The sequence below is a fragment of the Dreissena polymorpha genome, chromosome 1 (assembly GCF_020536995.1).
Source record: "Dreissena polymorpha isolate Duluth1 chromosome 1, UMN_Dpol_1.0, whole genome shotgun sequence".
In the NCBI taxonomy this organism is placed as follows: domain Eukaryota; kingdom Metazoa; phylum Mollusca; class Bivalvia; order Myida; family Dreissenidae; genus Dreissena; species Dreissena polymorpha.
The window spans coordinates 79,020,844-79,044,647 of record NC_068355.1 but is presented as its reverse complement, the minus strand read 5'-3'; the positions used below and the strand labels follow the sequence as shown (position 1 = coordinate 79,044,647).

At 35.5% G+C, this 23,804-nt stretch overlaps 1 protein-coding gene across 3 annotated transcripts; it reads right to left on the bottom strand.

The window, feature by feature from the left end:
• Positions 1 to 253: 253 nt before the first annotated feature.
• On the bottom strand, positions 254 to 19,974 carry LOC127837068 (glycosyltransferase 1 domain-containing protein 1-like). Of its 3 annotated transcripts, none has more exons than XR_008029088.1 (13): positions 19,791 to 19,974; positions 15,978 to 16,089; positions 12,995 to 13,143; positions 11,184 to 11,289; positions 9,910 to 9,961; positions 9,445 to 9,484; positions 9,044 to 9,265; positions 8,782 to 8,843; positions 7,418 to 7,461; positions 4,990 to 5,110; positions 4,712 to 4,810; positions 3,154 to 3,935; positions 254 to 3,002 (listed from the first exon to the last, which is right to left on the bottom strand). XR_008029088.1 is itself a non-coding variant. In XM_052363879.1 (12 exons), the coding sequence occupies exons 2-12, from the start codon at positions 16,055 to 16,057 to the stop codon at positions 3,783 to 3,785; spliced, it is 1,128 nt and encodes a 375-aa protein (XP_052219839.1). In that variant the 5' UTR covers positions 16,058 to 16,089; positions 19,791 to 19,974; the 3' UTR covers positions 254 to 3,782. The 3 variants fall into 3 exon arrangements, 1 of the variants encoding a protein (XP_052219839.1); XR_008029091.1 differs by having other exon boundaries at positions 254 to 2,836; positions 3,305 to 3,935; XM_052363879.1 differs by having other exon boundaries at positions 254 to 3,935.
• Positions 19,975 to 23,804: the final 3,830 nt, after the last annotated feature.

The following is a 23,804-nucleotide window of genomic DNA, read 5'->3' as shown; positions in this document are numbered from 1 at the left end:
TTTCATTTAAAATACAAAAACTGACTGCACAGGCTAATCTGGGACGACATTTTACGCACATTCAATTAACCCCCTTTTCACAGAACAAGGCTCCTATCATTATGTCATGAGCCGAGCGGTAGCTGTGACATTTCTTTATTTCTCTACATAACATTAAACTACATTTACTTTAATAAACATGTAAGAAAAATTAACTCCTAAAACTCATTCTTTTTTTTGCTGAACAACAAGAAAATATAAATTCAAGACAAAAAATATTTCTATATTTATTTTGTTGACAATAAGCTATAATTAACAGATAGTTATAAAAGCTAAAATAAATCAACAAATTCAACAATTATGCTAGTATATGCATGCATTTTAACAGTACAATAATAATTATTTGACTACCTGGCTTAAATAGCGTTTTAATTTCTTATATGAGTATATTTATATTTTAATTTCTAATTTACATATTATTTTTATTCCTAAGATCCGCATGGACTTAGTACACTCAAATAAAATAGGTATCACGTCTATAAAATCAAAGTTAAGGGTCCCTGAATAAATATTTTTCGCCCCCCCACCCCCTATTTAATTGTCAAAGCGCGCACAAATGATCTCGCGCAATTATAGACAGAAAGACAAACATATAGACGTTTTTTTCCGACGTAAACAAAAGAACATCGTCTTCATACCTTAATATACACATCATTTTCGGCTACGTAAACAGGCATAACAACAGAACATTTTATTTCATAAAATAGTCAAATGAGAATATAAATACACATAAACACAAATGCAGGCCAACCGCATACGTTTAATCTAATGGTGATGGCCTTTATTTTATAGTATTATTTAGATGGTTTTTCTTATTCTTTAAAAATATGAAATGAACAATTTTACACATGTGGTATTTATATAGAGATGGGTTATATAAAATAAAAGGCTAAAATACTTTGTTCTTAAGTAAGAGTAACAACGGCATATACAAATAATATAGTATCCATCTTCCAAAGCAAGTTTATTACAACAATTATTATGCTAAACTGCACACGTAGAAGAACGCAAACATAGCGAACATAGAACGCTCACAAAAAGCAAAAAGCGCAATGTAGAATTTTACCGTTCTGAACGCTGTGAATATCACTAATAATTTAATGACATTTCTACAAAACTTTTAATTAAACTTTAGTAATATTTATAACAAATCAATACATTGCACATTAGCTAATCAGGGATGTAAAGAATTTACTATTATTTTTCAGATGACTCAACTGTCATAATACTGCAGTCAGAGTAAAATACCAAGAATGCAAATCTAATATCGTGAATAAGTTGTACTTTCTGTTTATCCAAAATGAGTGAGCTAAACACATTCGATGTAATTGTGCAAAACCTTTCCAGGACGAAACAATTAAAGTGACACCGGTAACTAGTGATTATAAAAATATGTTTATGTAACATTGCAACAGTTATACCAGTTAATAGCAGTGCACATTTAACTACGATCAGTATAATAACTAAAAGTATCAATGTACACATGTTAACGTCAATAAACTGTGGACTAACTATATGGGTCGCGTTCTGAGAAAACTGGACATAATGCATGTGCGTAAAGTGTCGTCCCAGATTAGCCTGTACAGTCCACACAGGCTAATCAGGGACGACACTTTCCGCCTAAACAAGATTTTCGGTAAGGAGGGACTTCCTTTAAACGAAAAATACCATACAAGTGGAAAGTGTCGTCCCTGATTAGCCTGTGCGGACTGCACAGGCTAATCTGGGACGACACTTTACGCACATGCATTATGCCCAGTTTTCAAGGAAGTCCCTGCTTACCCAAAATCAAGTTTAGGCGGAAAGTGTCGTCCCTGATTAGCCTGTGCAGACTGCACAGGCTAATCTGGGACGACACTTAACTCACATGCATTATGCCCAGTTTTCTCAGAACACGTCTCATATATGCACATGAACACAGGTGTATGCGGTCGAACTCGAACATACACACATTCCGTTTTATCAACGACATCAAAAAGGCACCAAACATAAAGCACGGCTTAATGAATAGAGAATATCAGGTAACTGCCTTACCTTCTTGTAATATATCAGGCAAGGCTTAGAATAATATAACGGCGAGGCATGCCGATCCGTTATTTTATTCGTGCCGTGCCCGATATGTTACAAAAAGATCAGGCAGTAACCTGTTTTTCTGTTTAGCATACCTCTTCGTCCCTGATTTTAAAGAAATAATGAAAAAATCGCTAAAAAGCTGCTGTTTTAGCGTGAGAAAAATATAACTTTTGTTGTTTGACGTGTTTTTTATGATGTCATGAGCACAAAATGTCTGTTGCTGTTTGTGTTGCATTTTGTGTTAAAAATATATTACATCTTGGTATCAAAATGTTTGTTTTGTGATCCCCACGTTTTTCGGAGAAAAAGTGGGGATATTGTGGTGATGTGCGTCAGTCCGTCCGTCCGTCCTAGCCACTTGCTCCTCCTACACTATTAGCGCTAGAACCTTAAAACTTACATACATGGTAGCTATGAGCATATAAGCGACGGTGACAGTGACGGAATTTTGATTTGACCCCTGGGTCAAAAGTTATGGGGGTTGGGGCGGGGCTGGGTCAGAGATTTTCACTCATGTTTTTATGTTATTTTACATTTACTTCTTCATTTCTGCACCGATTTACTTTAAATTGATACTGAGCCTCTCTTATGACGATACGGTCAATCTCAACTATGCATGGCCCCATTACCAATCCTGGGGCCACATAGGCCACGCCCACCAAAAATTGCCTTTTACTATAATTTCTTCATTTCTACACCGATTCACTTCAAATTGATACTGAACCTCTCTTATGAAAATACGGTCAATCTCAGCTATGCATGGCCCCATTATCAACCCTAGGGCACCCCGCCCACATAGGCCACGCCCACAAAAGCCACGCCCACCCAAAATTGCCTTTTACTATAATTTCTTCATTTCTACACCGGTTCACTTCAAATTGATACTGTACCTCTCCTATGACAATACGGTCAATCTCAGCTATGCATGGCCCCATAACCAACCCTGGGGCGCCCCGCCCACATAGGCCACGCCCACCCAAAATTGCCTTTTACTACAATTTCTTCATTTCTACACAGATTCACTTCAAATTGATACTGAACCTCTCTTATGACAATACAGTTAATCTCAACTATGCATGACCCCATTACCAACCCTGGGGCGCCCCGCCCACATAGGCCACGCCCACCCAAAATTGCCTTTTACTATAATTTCTTCATTTCAACACCGTTTCACTTCAAATTGATACTGAACCTCTTTTATGACAATACGGTCAATCTCAACTATGTATGGCCCTATTACCAACCCTGGGGCGCCCCGCCCATAATAGGCCACACCCACCCAAAATTGTCTTTTACTATAATTTCTTCATTTCTACACCGATTCACTTCAAATTGATACTGAACTTCTCTTATGACAATACGGTCAATCTCAACTATGCATGGCCCCATTACCAACCCTGGGGCGCCCCTGGGTCAAACATGCGGCGTGGGGATACGCGTCGGCCTCTGCCGCGCCATTTCTAGTTGAATCTGATTCGATTTTACTAAAAATGATTACTTTATAGTTGATTCAGAGTAATATGACAATCCTCCACACATGAGTGATATAAGAACTTCCTGTTGACAATGATATAAAAAAAAATATATCAGGCAACGTTATATCAGCAGATATCAATGTGGTGGTATGATAAATACATGTACATTGCAACTGATAAAATTAGTGACTAAGTCTAGTTGTTCAGAACCTTGTAGAGTATATTGGCATAAGACTTCTCTTCAGCTGCCACATTGTGATTAACGTTGACGTATTCCGCTCCTTGGCGTCGGAACATCTCCGCGGTACGGTTGTCAAACACTAGTTTGTCGAGGGTGTCCATAAACTCCTGTAAAAGTGCATACATGTTTTTAATGTGGTTAAAAAATCCAATAACTATGGTCCTATGAACAAAATGTTGCCGGCTAAAAGAATGTAAGTTTGATGCATTAGTAAAATACAAATGAGGGTCTGAGAAGCATGAATACGGTATGCGCGTATGCGTTTATAGTTATACGCATTCGAGTATTAAAAATTGAAATAATGTACACATTTTTAATGAAAATATTTTATATATATATATATATATATATATATATTAACATAAATCCACATTTTACTTCATATTAAACGGATAAAGATTTCAAACAGCTGTGCCTACAAACGGGTATTTGTCATAGAATCGATTTTCCTTCAGCAATTGTTCACTATTATTACAGATGGCAATGTATTGTAAGCTGCAAAGCTCATGTTTACATGAATCGCAATGTACATTTAAAAATTAAATTCCGAACAAGCCACACTTTAAAACGCTTTTTTCACTGAAGCAAGTGTATTGATGCACTTTTTAATTAGTAATTCATTAGCCGCGTCATGCAAAAATGGCTCTTCTGCCATAGGCAGAATATAGCGCCTCACCAGATGGCGCGGGTACACAGGCTGGCCGTATAAGGCATAATACCAAGTGTCTCATGCCGCGGCTGATTATCCTGTATTGCGTGTTATAAACACATTAGAACGCGGCGATGATGTACTAAGGGTTTATAGTGGAACACAATCGTTGCCCATAGGACTCACCACATCCGCAGTCAAATGTATATTGGACAAAGCATATTCATGACTTACACGGACACTATTAAAGACGGAGCCAGTGATCCCATCTTGGACTATGGCAGTATTTCCAGGAATGTTCCTCACCATCACGGGCGTCCCCAGCGCCATAGCCTATACAACGAGAACGAATCAGTATATCACCTTTAGATCACCTTTAGAGAAAACTATTCTAAAACAGTAAATTCTTTCTTACAAGACCACACGCAGGCGTGCATCCACTTACCACACACACACAAACACATGTTACCTATAAGATAGCTGAGAGGTTTTAAGACCTTGACAATTGTTACCTCCAAAATAGTCAGCGCCATTCCCTCGCTGTCGGACGTGTTGAGCAGTAGACGACTATCGCGAATAGCTGCGTGCGTTTCCTCGCAAGGCAGGCCGGGTATGTAAACAGCACCGGGGCACCTGTTGTTGAAATGAGCGACATTTAATTTTCCTGTACACAATAAAGTAAAAGAAGCAATATTTATAATATCATATAATAACTATTTCAACTATACTTGATAAATTGTAGTATTACTTTGTATAACACGTTTCTTTGGCTAACTCGCTGTCACTCATTATTTGTATATGTGTGTCCAAAATATTAAAAACCAGAACTACAACTTTGTATAACATACATAATTAATATTCATATGTCAAGAAAAAAGTAACTTTTCAACTGCGTGAATACAATGAAGATTTCGAGCGAAAACATACTATATACTGTTTAATAGATTCATTTCACAAATATAACTACATGTAGACATGTGTCCGTAGGACGCAGATGCCCCAATATTCCAGTGTTTTATCTTCTCCACTAATGTCGAAAAATGGACCAGAACATTATAGTGCTAAAACTCGACTGAAGGTTTATATGGTTGCACAGTTTCATTCCCGTATGCAGCAATCCTGTTTCATTAAAACGCATCACAAAAATCCGACGGACGAACAATAGCAAATCTATATGCAACCCCTCTAAAAGTGGGGGTATAAAGTAGGGATGCAAGAGGTTAACCGGTTAACCTACCGAAACGATCAGTTAACCGGTTACATTTTCGGGAAAAGGTTAACCTGGGAAAAAGTAATTGATTATGTTTTTTTCATGGAAAAATTTGTATATTTTTTTTTCGCGCGTGACATACTGCCAACCTGCGCTGGCGATTATTTAAAACAACATGCCGCACCATCGACGGTAATAAATAACGTGTCAGGAATCAAAGTAATAAAGCAATAAATCAATACCTTTGTGATAACAAAAAGGGGTAACATTTTGATAATTGACCCTATTGTTTTGTTTGACTCGAGAAAATGTAACTAGCGAACTGCGGGGAGTGCGAGCTATCAGCGAAGACGTTATTGACACTTAATCGAACGGGAGGCGGAAAACTACAACGGGCGAGGCATGGTCAGGGGTGATAACCCCAAAAAAGGGTTAGGGTAAGGGTTAGGATTAGGGGTCGGGTTAGGGTTAGGGTTGGATTTAGGCTAACCAAAACCCTAACCCGACCCCTAACACTTACCCAAACCCTAACCCTCTAACCCCCCCCCCCCCTTGCGCAATACCATACCATGCCTCGCCCGTTGTAGTTTTCCGCCTCCCTAATCGAACACGCGATAAAAATTAGTTGATACATTGGAAGGCTTATTTTGATGTTTTGTTAACCAATATCCAACACAGATTTCTCTCGAAAATACCGTGTTTATAAGTAACAATTTTATCAAGAATTGCATTCGTTGTTGAAATTTTGTCGAGTTTACGGCGTATTTCTTTATCAGAATATAATATCATTAGTATAATTTACGTCCAACGATTCCACCATTACCGTCCGATGTAAGTTTTATTTAAGAAAGTAAATTATTAACTTATTAAATACCTAAACATCAATTAAAAATATTTAAAAAATAAAACCGTTACATTTATCTTTTGTGTAATTGCTTAAAATTTGCGCGCTATGGTACGTTAACAAACATACGTAACTTTAAGTATTTGAGATCATAATACTCAGTTACTTCGCTATTAAATACGTATACTGATTATATAAATTATTAAATTTCAATCCGTGTCCTTTATTTTACCCTCATTTTTAAAATGTATAATGAATATCAAACGATAATACTTCGGCAACAGACGCTAAAATGCAAACAACAAATATGCAATTATCGAATAAGAAGAGATGCGGGTTCGTTGAACCACCCACTTTACGTCTCACTGGAAGGAAACAAATGATTTGAATATTAAGTCAATTTGAGTTTTAAAAATTTAAACAGACTGAACAAAGGAACACACCATTTTTGTGAGCGAACGTAATATAAGCGGCCCAACCAAAAATAAGTTAATGACACGTGAAAATGAAGATATTGTAGTTCTTCATTTTTTTTGCTCCAATGCATTTACGAAGGAAAAGTTATATATATATATTACATTTTATTACGAAACTGGCATTTTATAAACGCAAGCGTTGTCAAATCTGAAATTACTTTTGTTTCTATAGTGCGGTTCGAGCGGTATGACATTTTTACTTACTCTTAATCATTATTACTACTTCATGTGCTTCGGTTAACCGGTTAATAACCGGTTACGGCAAAAGGTTAACCGGTTAATGATTTTTGTAACCTCTTGCATCCCTAGTATAAAGTATCAGATGCGTGATACAAATTGCTACAACAGGGCATTTACGGGCGTTAATAATAAACGGGTAAGTAATATAAATATGCAAAATATATACATACTGAGAGATCGCCTGGATAAATCGCTCATAGTAACCCAGGTCAAGCTGTGGTAAATAAATATTGGAATAAACAAGTCACCAGGGATCTGGATAAATATAGGTGTCATAACAAATATAGTCAAATGCACCAACACTGACAATTCTATAATAAACAACACATTTTGTGGCACTACTTAAGTAAAAATAAAGATCAAGGCAATATAGATTATTCGCATTTTTATACATCATGTTTCATATCTTAATTGCTACGTAAAACAATAGAACATAAAGTAGGCACCTGTCATCAATCTAAATATGTAATCTAAGTATCAAAATCTAACCTTAAGTACTTTTTGAGTAATTTCATTCAATTTTTCGCTTACTTTTCGTTCTTATTTTCTACAACATGCACCAAATATCTTAAGAATTCTTGTTTCTTTAAATTATTGTTAAATTAATACGAATCTACAATACAAAAACAAATACATTGAGGTGAACAAACATAGTTTCAATATTGTGATTTTTTCAGCCAGATATTTAAGAAACAAAATTTTGTTTTATTTTGTTTTGTTCTTTTGTTACGCGATTACAAATACCTTAAAAGGTATCCCTTACTTTCATAGTATCGGTCCTCATCATAGTATCGTACCTTTAACGAAAAACCTTCAAGAAGTGCTGGAAAATTTTGTTGTTTTTTTTTCAATTTTAAGAAAATGAAATTTATTTGATGGTTATCCATGACTGTAATAGACGGCCATTCTCGTGATTTCTGGTGTTTGTTGGGAAGTAGGTCATGTTTATTCCAGGCTGATGCTATGATTTTTAATTACGTAACACACAATTATGTTAGTCTGTTTATGGATTAAAAGAAGCTTTATCAAATGTTATATGCCGCTTATTTTTGAATAAAATGTAAAAATATTTTAAGAACATGAGCAAGAGTTTCGTTTTTCCATTAATTTACTTTTTTTAGAACAGGCACTTGCGCATAGTAACAAATCTTAGCAACCTATCAGAAGGGACGAAACTACGAGACAATTGTTCATGAAACAGATTACTACAGGGAACTTAGTCTAGCCAGTCAAATTTCAAAGCATTTCCAATTTAAATGCAGTTTTCGTTGTTATGTCCAAGAATACACATTTAGCTATAGATAGACATATAACACATGCGTGTTTTTGTATTTTTTCACTTCCAAAATTCGTATGTATTCATTAAGAGGACCGATACTACGGATAGACATGCTAGTAGCAATGTAATGGCGAATACAAATATATATCGTAAACGTCAAGAATGAAGCACCAAATAAATATCATGCGTATTGCCTTCACCAGCTGTGTACATTGATATACAATGAACACCAATAAAGAAATTAAAAGTCCTTACTGCCTTCCCAATAAAAACTAGCAACACGTGTTTCCTATTGACTGGATCTTGCGATATCCATTCTGCAAATACAAAAATATAGCCGAATGAATGCACTTAAAAAGGAATAGTGTAAATAGTGTTGGTCATCGTCTGTTGATAACAACTTTGCAATTAGCTTTAACAGGGGTTCATGCACAAAAAGCCAAATAATAACCATTAAAAAAGACGTTGAAGACGAACTGTCAAATATGGCGTTGTTTATCCGGATAAAAAGACTTACCAGTGAAAAATGAAATGGCTAGCAATGGGTTCTTCACTGGGCGGATTCCACCAACAAACGTCAACAATATCATTTTACCAGCTTCGACGTTATCTATGCGACCGATATCACAGGTCACCGGGAGGCTTTCCGTTTGATCTACTGCGCAAGACAATGACGTCACACATTTGGTCTTTATGTATTCTTTGATATTGAACGAGTTACTAGGAAACACGGTCACCGCTGAAGATAAATGTGTTTGTTTTTTTCAATAAAAGTATATAAAAGGAAAATGTTCAGCAGAGAAACAGAAAGGAAATTAACGATAATTCAAATACAATATAATTTATTAAATTGCACTAAATCATTGGACTGGAGAACTTCATATTGTACATATATTAAACTAACTACCAACTTCTTACCTTGTGGAATAACAACCAGACGCTCGCTTGATATATGAGGCTGAATAAAAGAGAATAAATGTGCGTAGACTCTTCAGATGTGCATGTGATGCCATCAACGCGCAAAGCAACATGACCACTACATGGGTTTTGTAACATCAACATAGACATTAATTTGTTACAGATTCTATTTGTTGGCAAAACCAGTAAACTAGAAGGGGTCAAACATGGAATACTTTATTGACCCTTCAATATAGATATTTCGATGCGTTATAGCGTATTTATATAGCTTTTGTCTCCAACTACTTTGTTTTGTATACCACTTGATAGACGCTATTATACATGTGACAATGACATTATTATATCCTAATGTAAAACTACTGAAAATAGTTTAAAATCAGTTAAACATATTAAATCCAACATGAAGACAAATGGCAAGGTGTCGTTTGTAAAATAACCGTGCCACCATTTAAAACATAAACTTACCCATTTATGTCGTAATACTGCGTTTAAAGCCTCACTGAACGCTACAATTCCACTGAAAAGATAATTTTTCATAATTAAGAGCACTATTTTACCATCTTCATAAAGATGGCTGCAATCCCATGCATAACCACAATATATAAATACTTTTTTGTGAATATATTATTCCAAACGGAATGTACAACATATTATTATAGTTTGTCTCTTACGAAAACACAAGAATATCGGTATCAGAATTATTATAAGAAAAATCATAGCAAATAAATGAAGCTAAGCTAGGTTGGCATCATAATGTTTATGAAAATATTTAAAGTCTTCACATAATATTTTGGAATATGAATGATTTTGTGCATGCTAGGCAGTATTATTTTGTGTTCATGGGTAAGGCCTCCATTTACTGATGATATTAAACACTTTCTATGTACATTTCGTGTGTACCTGCAGGCTGCAGCCGAATAACGTTACCTACAGTAAGCACGGTTCCAAATTGACATTGCGCATAATATCAGAACAGAACAGAACATAAGTTTATTCTATAACTTGAACATTTCCAGTTCATCGTTACATATACATAAATGACAATATATAAGCAATAAGCACATGCATAGTAATTCGAAAGTGAACAAAATAGTACATAAAAGTGTGTTAACAAGGGTGGTGCGGTGGTCGAGTGGTAACACTCTGGTCTACCATTCCAGAGGTCCCCGGTTCGATGCTTCAAGTGTTTCCCACCCAACTAGAGATGTACTGGTATGAAACCCAGGTAATTCTCGCGTGTATCGGTGCTATACACTGAGCACGTAAAAGAACCAAGGGATCTATTCGCAATAAGCTAGGGTATCGCACCCGGATTCCTTGTATCCCAATACTGTCTCTTCTGCTTGCTGTCTCTTCAGCAAAACCAAAGGACCCCATTGGAAATAAGTGCTTGCACTTTCATGGGTTATCCTTGACCGCAAGGTCAAAATAAATACATACAACAATGCCTTAAGCCATCATATTACTCAACGTTTGCATTCAATTTATCAGTTCTCATTTTAAAAGCATTTTTACAATATATCGCGAGTTTATTTAGGACTTTGGTTTTAGCATTTGTTAACAAAAGAATAAATTTATGCATACTAGGTCGGTTATAATAGAATTTGTCAATTTACATTTTGCTTATATCTGTATAAAGAGGACATAAAATTACAAAATGGTATTCGTCTTCAATATCGCATAACATCTATGCTAGTACATTTAGTTTACCTATACCTGGACTTGAAAACTACACTTACCTTGCTTTATTAATTGCACTGTCTATGGTCTTTACGATATGTTGGTCTCTAGAAACTTCGTTTATATCGGTACCACCTAGGATCAGAACATACGGGCAGTTTCCGTCTGAAATAATGTTGCAAGTACCTTCATATAGTATACAATTAAGGTGTCGCGTCTCTACCAACCTGTAAGCTTATACGCGTTGCATGACGGGAAGCTTTTTTTTTAAATTTTAATTAATACGCGCATGAGTTGCAATAATTAACCATAATAATATTAAGTTGCAACTCCAAAAGACGGCACATTAATGGGTAATATGAGCCACACAAACTATTTTCTGGCATAAATTTACACACACATCATAAATATATACAACATGCGCAGATTATTACAACTTACGTGATATGATGAGCTCGCAGTATAATTATTTTACTCCAAGTTTCAAACACGCAAACGATTCATGAAAATGTGTGAGTTTTTGCTTTGGACACCGCCGAATATTCCGAATGTGAAGATATGCAAAAATAGATATAAACTAGAATTTGAAAATGTCTATTCAACGTGATACAGCGACTGCCTGCGGAACTGTCGTGCAATAGGTTGAATAATCAATTCAAAACTTCTGTTTTATGTTTAATAATGTTGTGTTGCTGTATTTTTTTATATAATATAATTATATTTTGTTTTTTGCATTTCTCAACGAAAGACAGTAAATTGATGAAGACAGTAAAAGGTTTTGTGCTCGTGAAAATGTATTGGCTTGATATAAATCGATTTTGCAGACATACAGTGGATATATTAGACATGATATTTACCTTTACGAGGAAGAATGCTGTACGTATGTACTCATAAAAGCTCAAAGCATTCAAGACGAACTACCGGTAATATGCGCATGAGATCCCTTTCCACATAATCATTGAAAAAGTCACAAAATCGTTGACATGGCGTAAAAATTTGTTCATCCACCGAATGTGTGCATAGATTGAATATTTTAACATGCTTATCCACTGGGTTTGATGAGACGACAATCGTTATCATCTCAAATCTGTGCGCTTGTACATGTATACGAATTCCCAAGTTTAAGTTGAAACAACAAGACAACGGACAGACATGTATTTTATTCCACATACATTTATACAAACAATGTTCCTTGTTTTGATGTTAAAGCATTGTTAACGCTACCTTGTTAAACATGGCTTTAAAACAACAAGTTAGAAATGTATGGTGTTTTTTAACAATGTATTTTTCCGCGGACTACATCTTAGTGTAAGCAAACCTACCAAACCATTGATGTGTGCTTACGAAACCGCATTGAGCTTGAACAAAGGCGAATGACGTCACGTCACATATCGGTTAAATACTATAATAATAAGGTTTCTAAAAAATAGGATGCGAATAGTTTGATACCGATTGCAAGGAAACGAAAATCGGATGTGTTTATTCAAGACTTTTAAACTGATCTACAACAGTCGATCACGGTTAGAATTTATAGTCTGAATGGAATACTCAAACTTCACAATTAAGTTTTACTACCATGCTTATTTATGTGTCATGAAAATTGGAGTGTTTGGTGTTCTGTTAAGATTTCAACATAATTTGATGCAATAACACAAATACTGAATAAATGTGAGGTATATTAAAGATAATAAACACCGCTTCAAGACCTGTTTGGACTATTGGCGATAACTTATGTGTGTCACTAAAAGTCTTAAGTATCGAACTTGTTTCAAAACGACCTTATACATCTATTTTGTTTATGCTCGTGAACAACTCACAACGTCAGATGAAATAATTCAAAAATGCGAACATATTCTAATGGAGAACTTACCTTTTAACAATTTCCCCGCCTTGTATGCATGCAGACCCAACGCCACTGATACGTGGTTCTTTTTTATTATGTCATTGAAATCGTCCTTGTTTTGAAAGGATTCCGGACTTTCAAGTATGCAGTTGAACGATTGCCTGCGAAGCCCATCTCTAACAAGAAGCACAAGTTGTTTGAACATGATATATGAGTCGTGTTCTGAGAAAACTGGGCATAATGCCTGTGCGTAAAGTGTCGTCCCAGATTAGCCTGTGCACTCCGCACAGGCTAATCAGGGACGACACTTCCCGCTTTCATGAAATTTTTCGCTTTCATGAAATTTTTCGTTTAAATGAAGTTTCTTCTTAGCAAAAATCCAATTTAGGCGGAAAGTGTCGTCCCTGATTAGACTGTGCGGACTGCACAGGCTAATCTGGGACGACACTTTACGCATATGCATTATGCCCAGTTTTCTCAGAACGTGACTCATATGCGTATAACGTAAGTATAAATTATAAACAATTAAAATTTATATTCGAGCCGGTCATTCAATTATGTTTATTATGTCATATGCGACCAACGTAGCTACAGACCAGCCTGTGCATCCGTGCAGTCTGGTCAGGAGCTATCTTGTCCGCTTTAAATTTCGCTAAGGTATGTGGTCTCATTAACGGACACTGTAGCTCCTGACAAGACTGCTCAGATGCATTGGCGTTTCTGGAGCTACGCTGGTAGCATGTGGAATAGACCCATTTTCGTATGACGCTCCTCATCTGTAAGTATGCATGCTTGAATAATTATCTGGATGATGTAGTTATGCAAATAACAGGTATGCATTTCACAAATGAAACAAGTGTCGCTCAACTTAGGTTAATTGATAGAACATGTATTGGTACGACATGTGTCTTAAACTATATTACCGGTCCTGTAATGGATCAATAAAACCTTCCGTTTCCACACCTTAAGATCTTACAGTCGTATTCAAGTCAGCGTAGACGCATCAAAAATCCAACTCAATCAAAGCAGAACGTATGTTCCATAAAATAAATTGCCTGCTTGTATAAACAAACTAGAGCAAATGTTTAAGGATGGAAAAAACACAACGCGTTATAAAATAACAACATATGATTTAATTTCATATAATAAAATAAAAATGGAGTGATTTAATATCTTGTTCAAAACTTGGTACTCTTATTAAACAAGTTATATGAAAAATTTAAAATGCAATGCATTTAACAACAAGGGAAAAAATTGTCACAATACCAGGTTTTCAATTTGAAACAAGATATGTGTTCGTCAGAAACACAATGCCCCCTACTGCGCCGCTTTGAAATAAAATTTCTATTTATCATTTGGCAGGTATAGAAATCATCTCCCTTTAAAGCTTATTACTTCCCTTGGATTTTGTCCAATCCAACCAGGTGGGGGGTCTGTAGACAGTCAAAAATGACCAAGTCAGACATCACTTACAACCAAGGCCTGTGGTTTATCAAAGAGATCATAGCAAGAGTTCATCATGTATCTATGGACATAAGTCCACTGTTATGTAATTAACCCTACCATTCACAAATTAGTACAGGAAAGAAATGATAATTATATCATTTAAAAAAACCTTTGACAAATCAATCATTTGAATTATAAATAATCAAAATAAAAAAATATGTACAGTAACTGTGAAAGGAACTTAAATTCTTGGTAAGGAAATATAAAATCTGAGATTTATAATAAGTAGTATATAAATTACTTTCCTTGAAAATAATTGTCTGTAACAAATCTCTATTTTTAGTAGCAAATAATTAAAAGCCACTACCGTGACTGTAGATTCACCACTCAAAATGTGCTAGCTCCATGAGATACACATGCTTGCCAAATATCAAGTTCCTATGTTCAATATGAATAATTATCTCCCTTTAAAGCTTACTACTTCCCTTGGATTTGTATTTTGACCCTAGACCTTGAAGGATGACCTTGACCTTTTACCACGATGTGTTTGTCAGAAACACAATGCCGCCTACTGCACCGCTTTGATTTATTTAACAAAAATATATAATTTGGCAGGTCAGATAATTATGTCCATTTAAAGCTTATTACTTCCCTACTTCCCTTGGATTTGTTTTTTCGACCCCGTGACCTAGTTTTTGACCCGGCATGACCCATATTCGAACATGACCTAGATATTGTCTAGATCCAACTTCAGACCAAGTTTCGTAAAGATCGGATGAAAACTATTTGAAATAGAGAGCGGACACGAAAAGTATGACAGACAGACTGACAGACAGTCTTACAGACAGTCTTACAGACAGACGGACAGTGCGAAAACTATACACCCCTTTTTCTTCGAAAGGGGGCATACAAAAAGTCTGATAAAGAGAGGCAACTCAAACTGATTCGTTCATAGCTGCACCCCTTGTTTCAAAATAAATATATTTTTAGTCGTGGCGTCCTTGACCTTGGGGATATTGACGTAATTCTTTCGTGAGACACACCGTCCAATTATGGTGAACAAATGTGCCAAATGATTTTAAAATCTCACAATGAATGACATAGTTATGGCCCGGACAAGCTAATTTATGGCCATTTTTTACATTTGAACTCAATGTGTGACCTTGACCTTGGAGATATCGACGTAATTCTTTCGCGCGACACACCTGTTAATAATGGTGAACAAATGTGCCTAATGATTTTAAAATCTCACAATGAACGACAAAGTTATGGCCCGGACAAGATTGTTCCGCCCGCCGCCAGCCCGCCGACATTCGCCAATCTGATAACCAGTCTTTTTCTTCGCAAAACCTGATTAAATATACAGCTGTATAGCACCAGTCTTTTTGATACGTGTATTTCATTGCATTTCTATTCGTTTTACCACTTTTCCATGTGTTGTCTTAATTATGTATATAATTATCAGAAATGTACATTCTTTGAGACCTTACCGATTAATCGCAACTTACATTTGTCTTAAGCTCATTGATAACACAGAGCATTAACACGCACGGAAATAGCGTACCGTATTCTGTTGATAGTTGCTCTATTGCCCGACAGTTCACTAAAGGGCGATAGCAAAAGCACTGTTAAATTATGATCCATTGTTGGTCAACTACAGATTTCTTGCATGCGACCTGAAATAAAGGACCAGATTGGCATTTAAAATGATGTAATCATAAAAACAATGTCTTACGTAAAATCAAATATACTGCTGTTTGAAAGTCAACAAATGCGTATATCTGAAGCTGTTTTTCTATGACTATTGAATTACTTGAAGTTAAACGTTATCTACAAATCTGCAATACTATTGGAAGTGATACAGATTTTAATGATATATTATCTTAAAATTGATAGAAATTTTACTCCATTGTTCACATTTTTGAATAGTTTCAAACATATTTCCTTGTCAATATATATCAAAATTATTATGAAAATTAATTAATTTGTACTCGGTTTACTAATGCTAGAATAATCTTTTATAAGTGTGTCGATGGCAGCAATATTGACAATAAATGGTTAAAAATAACTGTCGCACCGTTTAAAAAACGCGACAGTCGACAGGCGATATTATTACAGCATATTTGAACAGTACAAATATCGTGCGTCGCCGCGACTGTCGCGCAAAATATCAAGTATCGCTTCGTGTGTCTAATGTCGTGGTCTGAAATAAGACCGCGAAACACGAGATTCGGATAATATATTTGAATAATAAAATATCGTGCGTCGCCGCGACTGTCGTGCAAAATATCGTGCGTCGCTTCGTGTGTCTAGTGTCACCCTTTGAACGCGACACACGAAGCGATACACGATAATTTTCACGACAGTCCGGCGACGTACGATGTTGTTCGCGACAGTCGTTGCGACGCACGATATTTGTCGCGACAGTCGCGGCCGACGCACGATAGTTTGCGCGACAGTTGCGGCGACGCAAGATATATTTAACACGACATATCGCCTTTTGGGCGACCTACACAAGGGCGATAAATCGTGTTTAATATATCGTGCGTCGCCGCGATTGTCGCGCAAAACATCGTGCGTCGCCGCGACTGTCGCGCAAAATATCGTGCGTCGCCGCGACTGTCGCGCACAATATCGTGTATCGCTTCGTGTATCTAGTGTCGCCCTTGACGAAAGAAGGGCGAGATTATAGATGACCTTATCCGGATTCCGTACATATTGCCTATAGCAATCGAGTACTCTCCTTTTCGGTGTGACGTCATGATACTAGGTCACCCACCCAAGTAGTGAATGATATTGCAGTGTGTGGGGAACTATCGGCTTTGCGTGTTTAAACATGATGTGTTTTTTTTCAAACACATTTGACATGGCTTAAACGGGAATAATCTTTGAAGTATATCGTTTTTTATTGCATTGTTTGCACTATTTCATAAATTCTATTGCTCATTTTCTTACCCGATCGATAATCAGTAAGCGGACGAAAATGCGATAGTTTTGGGTAATTAATGGGTAAAGTTTTGGAATATTAATGGGTGCAATCGTCCGTAATCTACCGATTACGTCGATGTATATCAACTTCATATTTATAGAAGTTGGGCGCAAAGTAACATCGCAAACAAAATTTTGTAGAACAATTAGATGTCTTAATTATCTTCAAGCTCAGTTATGATTGACGCTTTAATGCTATTCGTGGATTATTATAAAATGTGAAGTTTAATGAAAGACTTTAAAATTAGGCATTTAAACATGCAAATTATTGTAAACAGTTATCTGTTAAGTTGACGATTGTTAAAATTATGTTTTTTAACAAAAACGTTTCCTTATTTTTCAAGAACTATTTTACGTCTGTTAATTGTTTATATTTGCGTGTTTCCTTGTTAAAAATATTTAAACAATCCTTCATTCATCACCACTTTTAAGCCTCAGACCACTGACCTCGATTTTGTGTTGTTGAGTTTAACGACATTCCTACTCAAATAGTTCAAAGAGGGCGTGAATAACGAATTTTTTAACATTTTTGATAATCATGATTATTTCAAATGTGTGCGGGACTTACATTGTGCTATTCGTCATGGACATTATCAAGTTGGAAATGGTTGGTGTTAATAGGTGTTATCGATCAGGGATACATAGATATTGAGTCAGTGATTCCAATTTATTTTATGCTTTCCGGTGGTTTATAGAGAAATATCAGTGAATTTAAACCTGATAATTTCACTGTTTTAAACAGTGAAAATTTTATCAGTGAAAATTATCGATAATTTTCACTGTTTACTGTAAAATGACGTCATTTTTTTGACGAAATGACGTCATTATCCCGGCGATTTTTTTTAGTTAAACTCTTTAACAATGTACATGTATATAAACTGTTAAAAAGCATAAAATAAAAATAAAATGTGTTGGATTCGGTGGAATATCGATTTTAATTCACTCGTGATCAAAGTAAATATATATTTTCACTCGTGGCTGCCCCACTCGTGAACATATTATTTTCAATGATCACTCGTGAATTAAATTCGATAATCCACCGAATCCAACAAATCTCCTCTATGTAATTGAGCTATAGTGGCATACTACTCAATGAGCAATGACATCTGTTCGCAAATGATATTGCAAAGCGCACATCTTTAGCCTAAGCAGAAGCGGGATATGTTTGAATAAGATTCAACAAGATACAACTATACAAATATTCTGCTACTGGAAAGCTCTGTTAATTAGGACCTTATTAAACTAGGTTCGTTATAGACAGGTCAGATGTCAATTGACTATTAAATTTTCGGTATAACATACTCACATACAAATTCACGTTTATTTTGCAAACATTTTGTATGTGAACACTAATATAGCACGATTTATACTACATTATGCAAAGTATAGTTACAAAAATAGTTAAAATACACATATATCAATTTAATTAAGCTGCATGTTGACTAAAATACCAACATTTTGTTTCTTTTATACTTTGTGAATAGAAGACATTTTCATAGGATATTTTCTGAACATCTAGGGCCGCACTTCATAACGGAGAAACCAAGGGCTCTGGGCTCTGACTAATTAATTATTATTAATCTCCCTTTAAACGATTTTCTTTAAAAAATCATTTAAGACTCTGTATTAGTAAGATATGCATTTAATTTAACACACTAAAGCGACATATTCTACTTATTTATGGCCTATCAGTATCACATTATATATACTTCATAAATGCACATTAATTGCATCAAAGTCACTTGCATCTGAGAAATAATTTGACACATTAAATCTTATTAATCTTCAACTTCGAAACTTTAACTTAATTTAACATATCAAAACAAAATAAACCCATACAAAGACCAACATCCATTTTCACTTGAACTGTTTGTAAACCATGCCCGAAATATCATAAGCATAATATAAAAATAACTTCAGTATCATACTGTAATTCATGAAGATTACAAGTTAAAACAAAGTCAAGGTAATGCTTTTTTATAAACTCGATTTCAACACAATTTTATTTCGTTTAAGCTACCTCACGGACTCTAGATCCGTTACTACCTACAAACATGAAGCCAATATACAAGACTGCTTCTCATGAAGGTAGCCACGTATTGCCGATTACATGTATTAATTGTATACGTGCCGGCATATACTGTACATGAAAATGATTTTACACAGGTGGCCGATTTTTTACGTACAGGCCGGAATTACGTACATGACCAGTATGTACAATATAGATGGCGATTGAACGCGACAAACATGTGTCTGTTATGTAAAAACAATCGATTACCAGCAATTTGTATCTTCTGTGAATGTACCAATACATCATCGAAACTATAACGATATCAGATAACTATAGATTTCCTTGCATGAACCAAATGAATACATACGTGTACCATACCTTGCGTCAAAAATCCCTGGTAACGCTTCGTTAGCCACTACATTAGCTACCCATTTTAATATTTCTTTAATCGCTACATCAACTTCATGAAGATTCTTTACTTTAGTTATTCGCGATCCTGTTGTATATGTAATGATATTTTGTTTAACGCAGTAAACATATTTTATTCGGCGAATTTTTTATTTGTTTACCCAAGGGTAAATGAAAATTTAGCTGTAAGGGAAGTAACTACAAGGCATAAAAGGATACACTCCAATACCGATTAATACATAGAGGTATTCTCATAGCAGAGTTGTCGTTCGTGCCTCAACATACATGTAATGAACCGCAGTGTATGTGAGTGACATAGAGGATATCAATCTCCACGCAGAGAAATCTCTTGCACGACGGTAACATTACACGACGGTAACATTACATTCATTGGAGCTTGCATGCAGAAGTGTTGTTACTTGCTTTCACATACAATCTCATCTCTGCCATCACAAGAAGATCCTTCCAGATTCGGTAGGATTTTTTTGTTTAAGTATTATATAAGAATAAGCAGTCTCATTTACCGTTATATTTTAAAAATTGTGAATAAATTTAGGCTCATAATAAAAAATAAATAACATAAATTGAAAACAAGAGTAAAAATAGCAACGGTAAAATTATTGTACTACGTGGCTAGGCTATCATCACGCGGTTGATTATGGTGGCAGGGATTTGATCCAGCTATGCTGGTTCCAGTCAAATCTCTGCGCGGAGGTTGAGAGGAGTTTTGTTGGATTTGGTGGAATATCGATTTTAATGAGTGATCATAAAAATGATATTTTCACGAGTAGCGTAGCCACGAGTGAACAAATTTTCTTTTTATTGTATGCTTACAAAGGATTAATTTTGTATTTTTGCCATTCCGGACAATATAATTGCCCGCTGGGCGCCCCGTTTATTATTACATGTATGTCAAGGGAAGCTTATTTGATGTTTTTATCAACATTAAATGCAGAGAAATCACCATTGTAAACATTGGAAGGAACACAATAGGGAAACCAAAGATATATATACATAAAAATAGTTGCGGTCAAACAATGAAAATTATCGATAATTTTCACTGTTATTTTCCTGTTTGAAACAGTGAAAAATCGGATTTAATTAACTGATATTTTTCTATAAACCATCGGAAAGCGTAAACTAAACTAGTGTAATAACTTATAAGCATGTCAAGTCTTCTATATGCAAAGATAATAAAAACGTCTGTGATGTATTTTAGTATGTGAATAGGTATAAGATGCAGTATAAAATAATCAATAATAAAAGTATTGGGACCAATTTAACGATACAAATGTTAGAAATATTAATATCCTGTTATTTTTAATTTTGATATCGCCAGAGAAAAAAATCATTCCACGCATATGCTCAAAAACAGAAAACTGTGCAGGAAACCTGTCAGTTTCTAACAGATGAACTCCGATTTAAATCGGTAAAATATGTAAAAAAAATGGTTGGGTTGTATCATCGTAAGTTTCTGTATAATATAGATCAAATACCAAATGACAAATTCTTATAACCAAGCTCTAATGATCGAACATCACTACTACAAGTACGTAACAAGCAGTAAAGCTGAGTATAATAGGAAACTGTGTCGACAATTTGTGGACATATTATTCGTTATCTCGTGTTCTCTATACTTAACTATTATTTTATCACGATCAGGTGATATACATCCAAATCCCAGTTCCATTTCGAATCTGAGTGCCGATGACGATATTAATTTACATGCATTAAAAATATGTTTTCCTTTGTTCATTACAACGTCCAAAGTATCGCCAACAAAACAGATCTTCTATACTCGAGTTTAAATACATTTGATGTTATTGCGTTTAACGAAACGTGGCTTTGTAGTAAAATCCCATCGAGCGATATCTGCATTCAAGGTTATCATTTACCAGTTCATAAAGACAGACCACTTGATCCGTATGGCGGAGTAGCAGTTTATATTAATGAATCATTAACATATATACGCAGAAGTGACCTAGAACCTAACGGCCTAGAATGTATATGGTTAGAAATAAAACTTAAAAAAGATAAATCTATTCTATTTGGTGTAGTATATCGTCCAACAAATGCCGATACTTCATATATGAATTTGATAGAAACCTCACTTGGACTAGCTATAGACACAGATATATATGATATAACTGTTACAGGAGATTTCAATCTTGATACACAAACATTACTTTCAGCAAGGAAAGTTAACGGACTATGTACACAAAATAATTTAACGCAGATTATTATTGAGCCGTCACATTACACAGAACACTCGACATCTGTGATAGACCTTATTTTTGTTAGTAATCAAGAATCAATTTTAATATCAGGAACAGGCGAACCATTCCTTGACCAAAACATACGCTATCACTGCCCAGTATTTGCCATAGTAAAATACAACAAGCCTGTTCGCAAAAGTTTTTACCGACACATATGGCGATACGAATTAGGTGATTATGAAAAATTACGAACACTTCTTTCACATGTACAGTGGAACCAATTAATCCATGACTATATAAATATATATACACAAAATGTAACTAATGTAATCTGCGATGCTGCACAAAGGTCAATACCGAACAAAAAGGTCTGCATTAGGACAGGAGACGCCCCGTGGATGAATAACTTTGTAAAATCGAAAATACGCAAATGAAAATGTATGTATAAAAAAGCCAAATTTTCAGGCTCGGAAACTCACTGGACTAAATTTCGCGTTATTCGAAATCAAGTTGTCACACTTATTCGCGATGCAAAAGCGCAGCACATTATAAATCTTAGCGACAATCTTAAATCGTCAAATATTAACTCGAAAGCCTGATGGAAAACTTTGCGTTATTTTATTTCACCTATAGAACATAAATCAATACCACCCTTACTTGACGACATAACTGATGATCTTGTTTCAGATGATACTGACAAGGCAAACATACTGAATGCGTATTTCGCCATGCAGTCAGAAATTGACGATTCCAATGTAGACGTACCAGAAAGCCATAACTCTTGTGTTCATATCATTCAGTCTATTTCCATAACGCCCGACGAAGTAGTTGACACCTTTAAAAACCTTAAATTGGGTAAAGCGTCTGGTCCAGATGGGATTGACAATCGCATCTTACCTGAATCTACGCAACAGTTAAAATCCCAATGTGTAATCTCTTTATTGCAAGTTTGACTCAATGTAAAATGCCAGATGCTTGGAAAATTGCAAATGTGTGTGCAGTATTTAAAAAGGGCGACCCGTCAGTAGCGTCTAACTACCGACCAATTTCTCTACTAAATACTCTTGAACAGGTTTTCGAAAGGATCGTTTATAAACATATTTTTAATTTTCTTCGAAGTAACTCGTTTATCACACAATATCAGTCCAGTCTGGCTTTACCCAGGGTGATTCAGCCGTGAACCAATTAACTTATATTTATGACACATTTTGTTAAGCCCTTGACAACGGACTCGAGGTTAGGGTCGTTTTTCTTTGACATAAGTAAGGCCTTTGACAAAGTCTGGCATAAAGGACTACTATATAAGTTCCACTCTGCTGGTATCCGAGGAAACTTATTGAACTGGATAAGTTACTAGCTATCAAATAGAAAACAAAAAGTTGTACTTCCAGGCACCGAATCTCATTTTGCTAATATATCGGCCGGAGTCCCCCAAGGTTCTATTCTCGGTCCCTTGATATTCCTAATTTACATAAATGATATTGTTTCTAATTTACGTTCGCGCGTCAACCTTTTCGCAGATGATACAAGCCTGTATATGGTTGTAAATTCTCCTGTTGAAACAGCGGCTGCTATGCAAGCTGATATTGAACGAATCAATTCGTGGGCTGATCAGTGGTTGGTTAAATTTAATCCAGCAAAGTCAGAGTCGCTATTAATTTCCCGAAAACTAAATAGACCAAACCATCCAACTTTAAGTATGCAAAACACACCTATTCCAGAAGTGAAAGTCAATAAACATTTAGGAATTTTTATAGCCAACGACTGC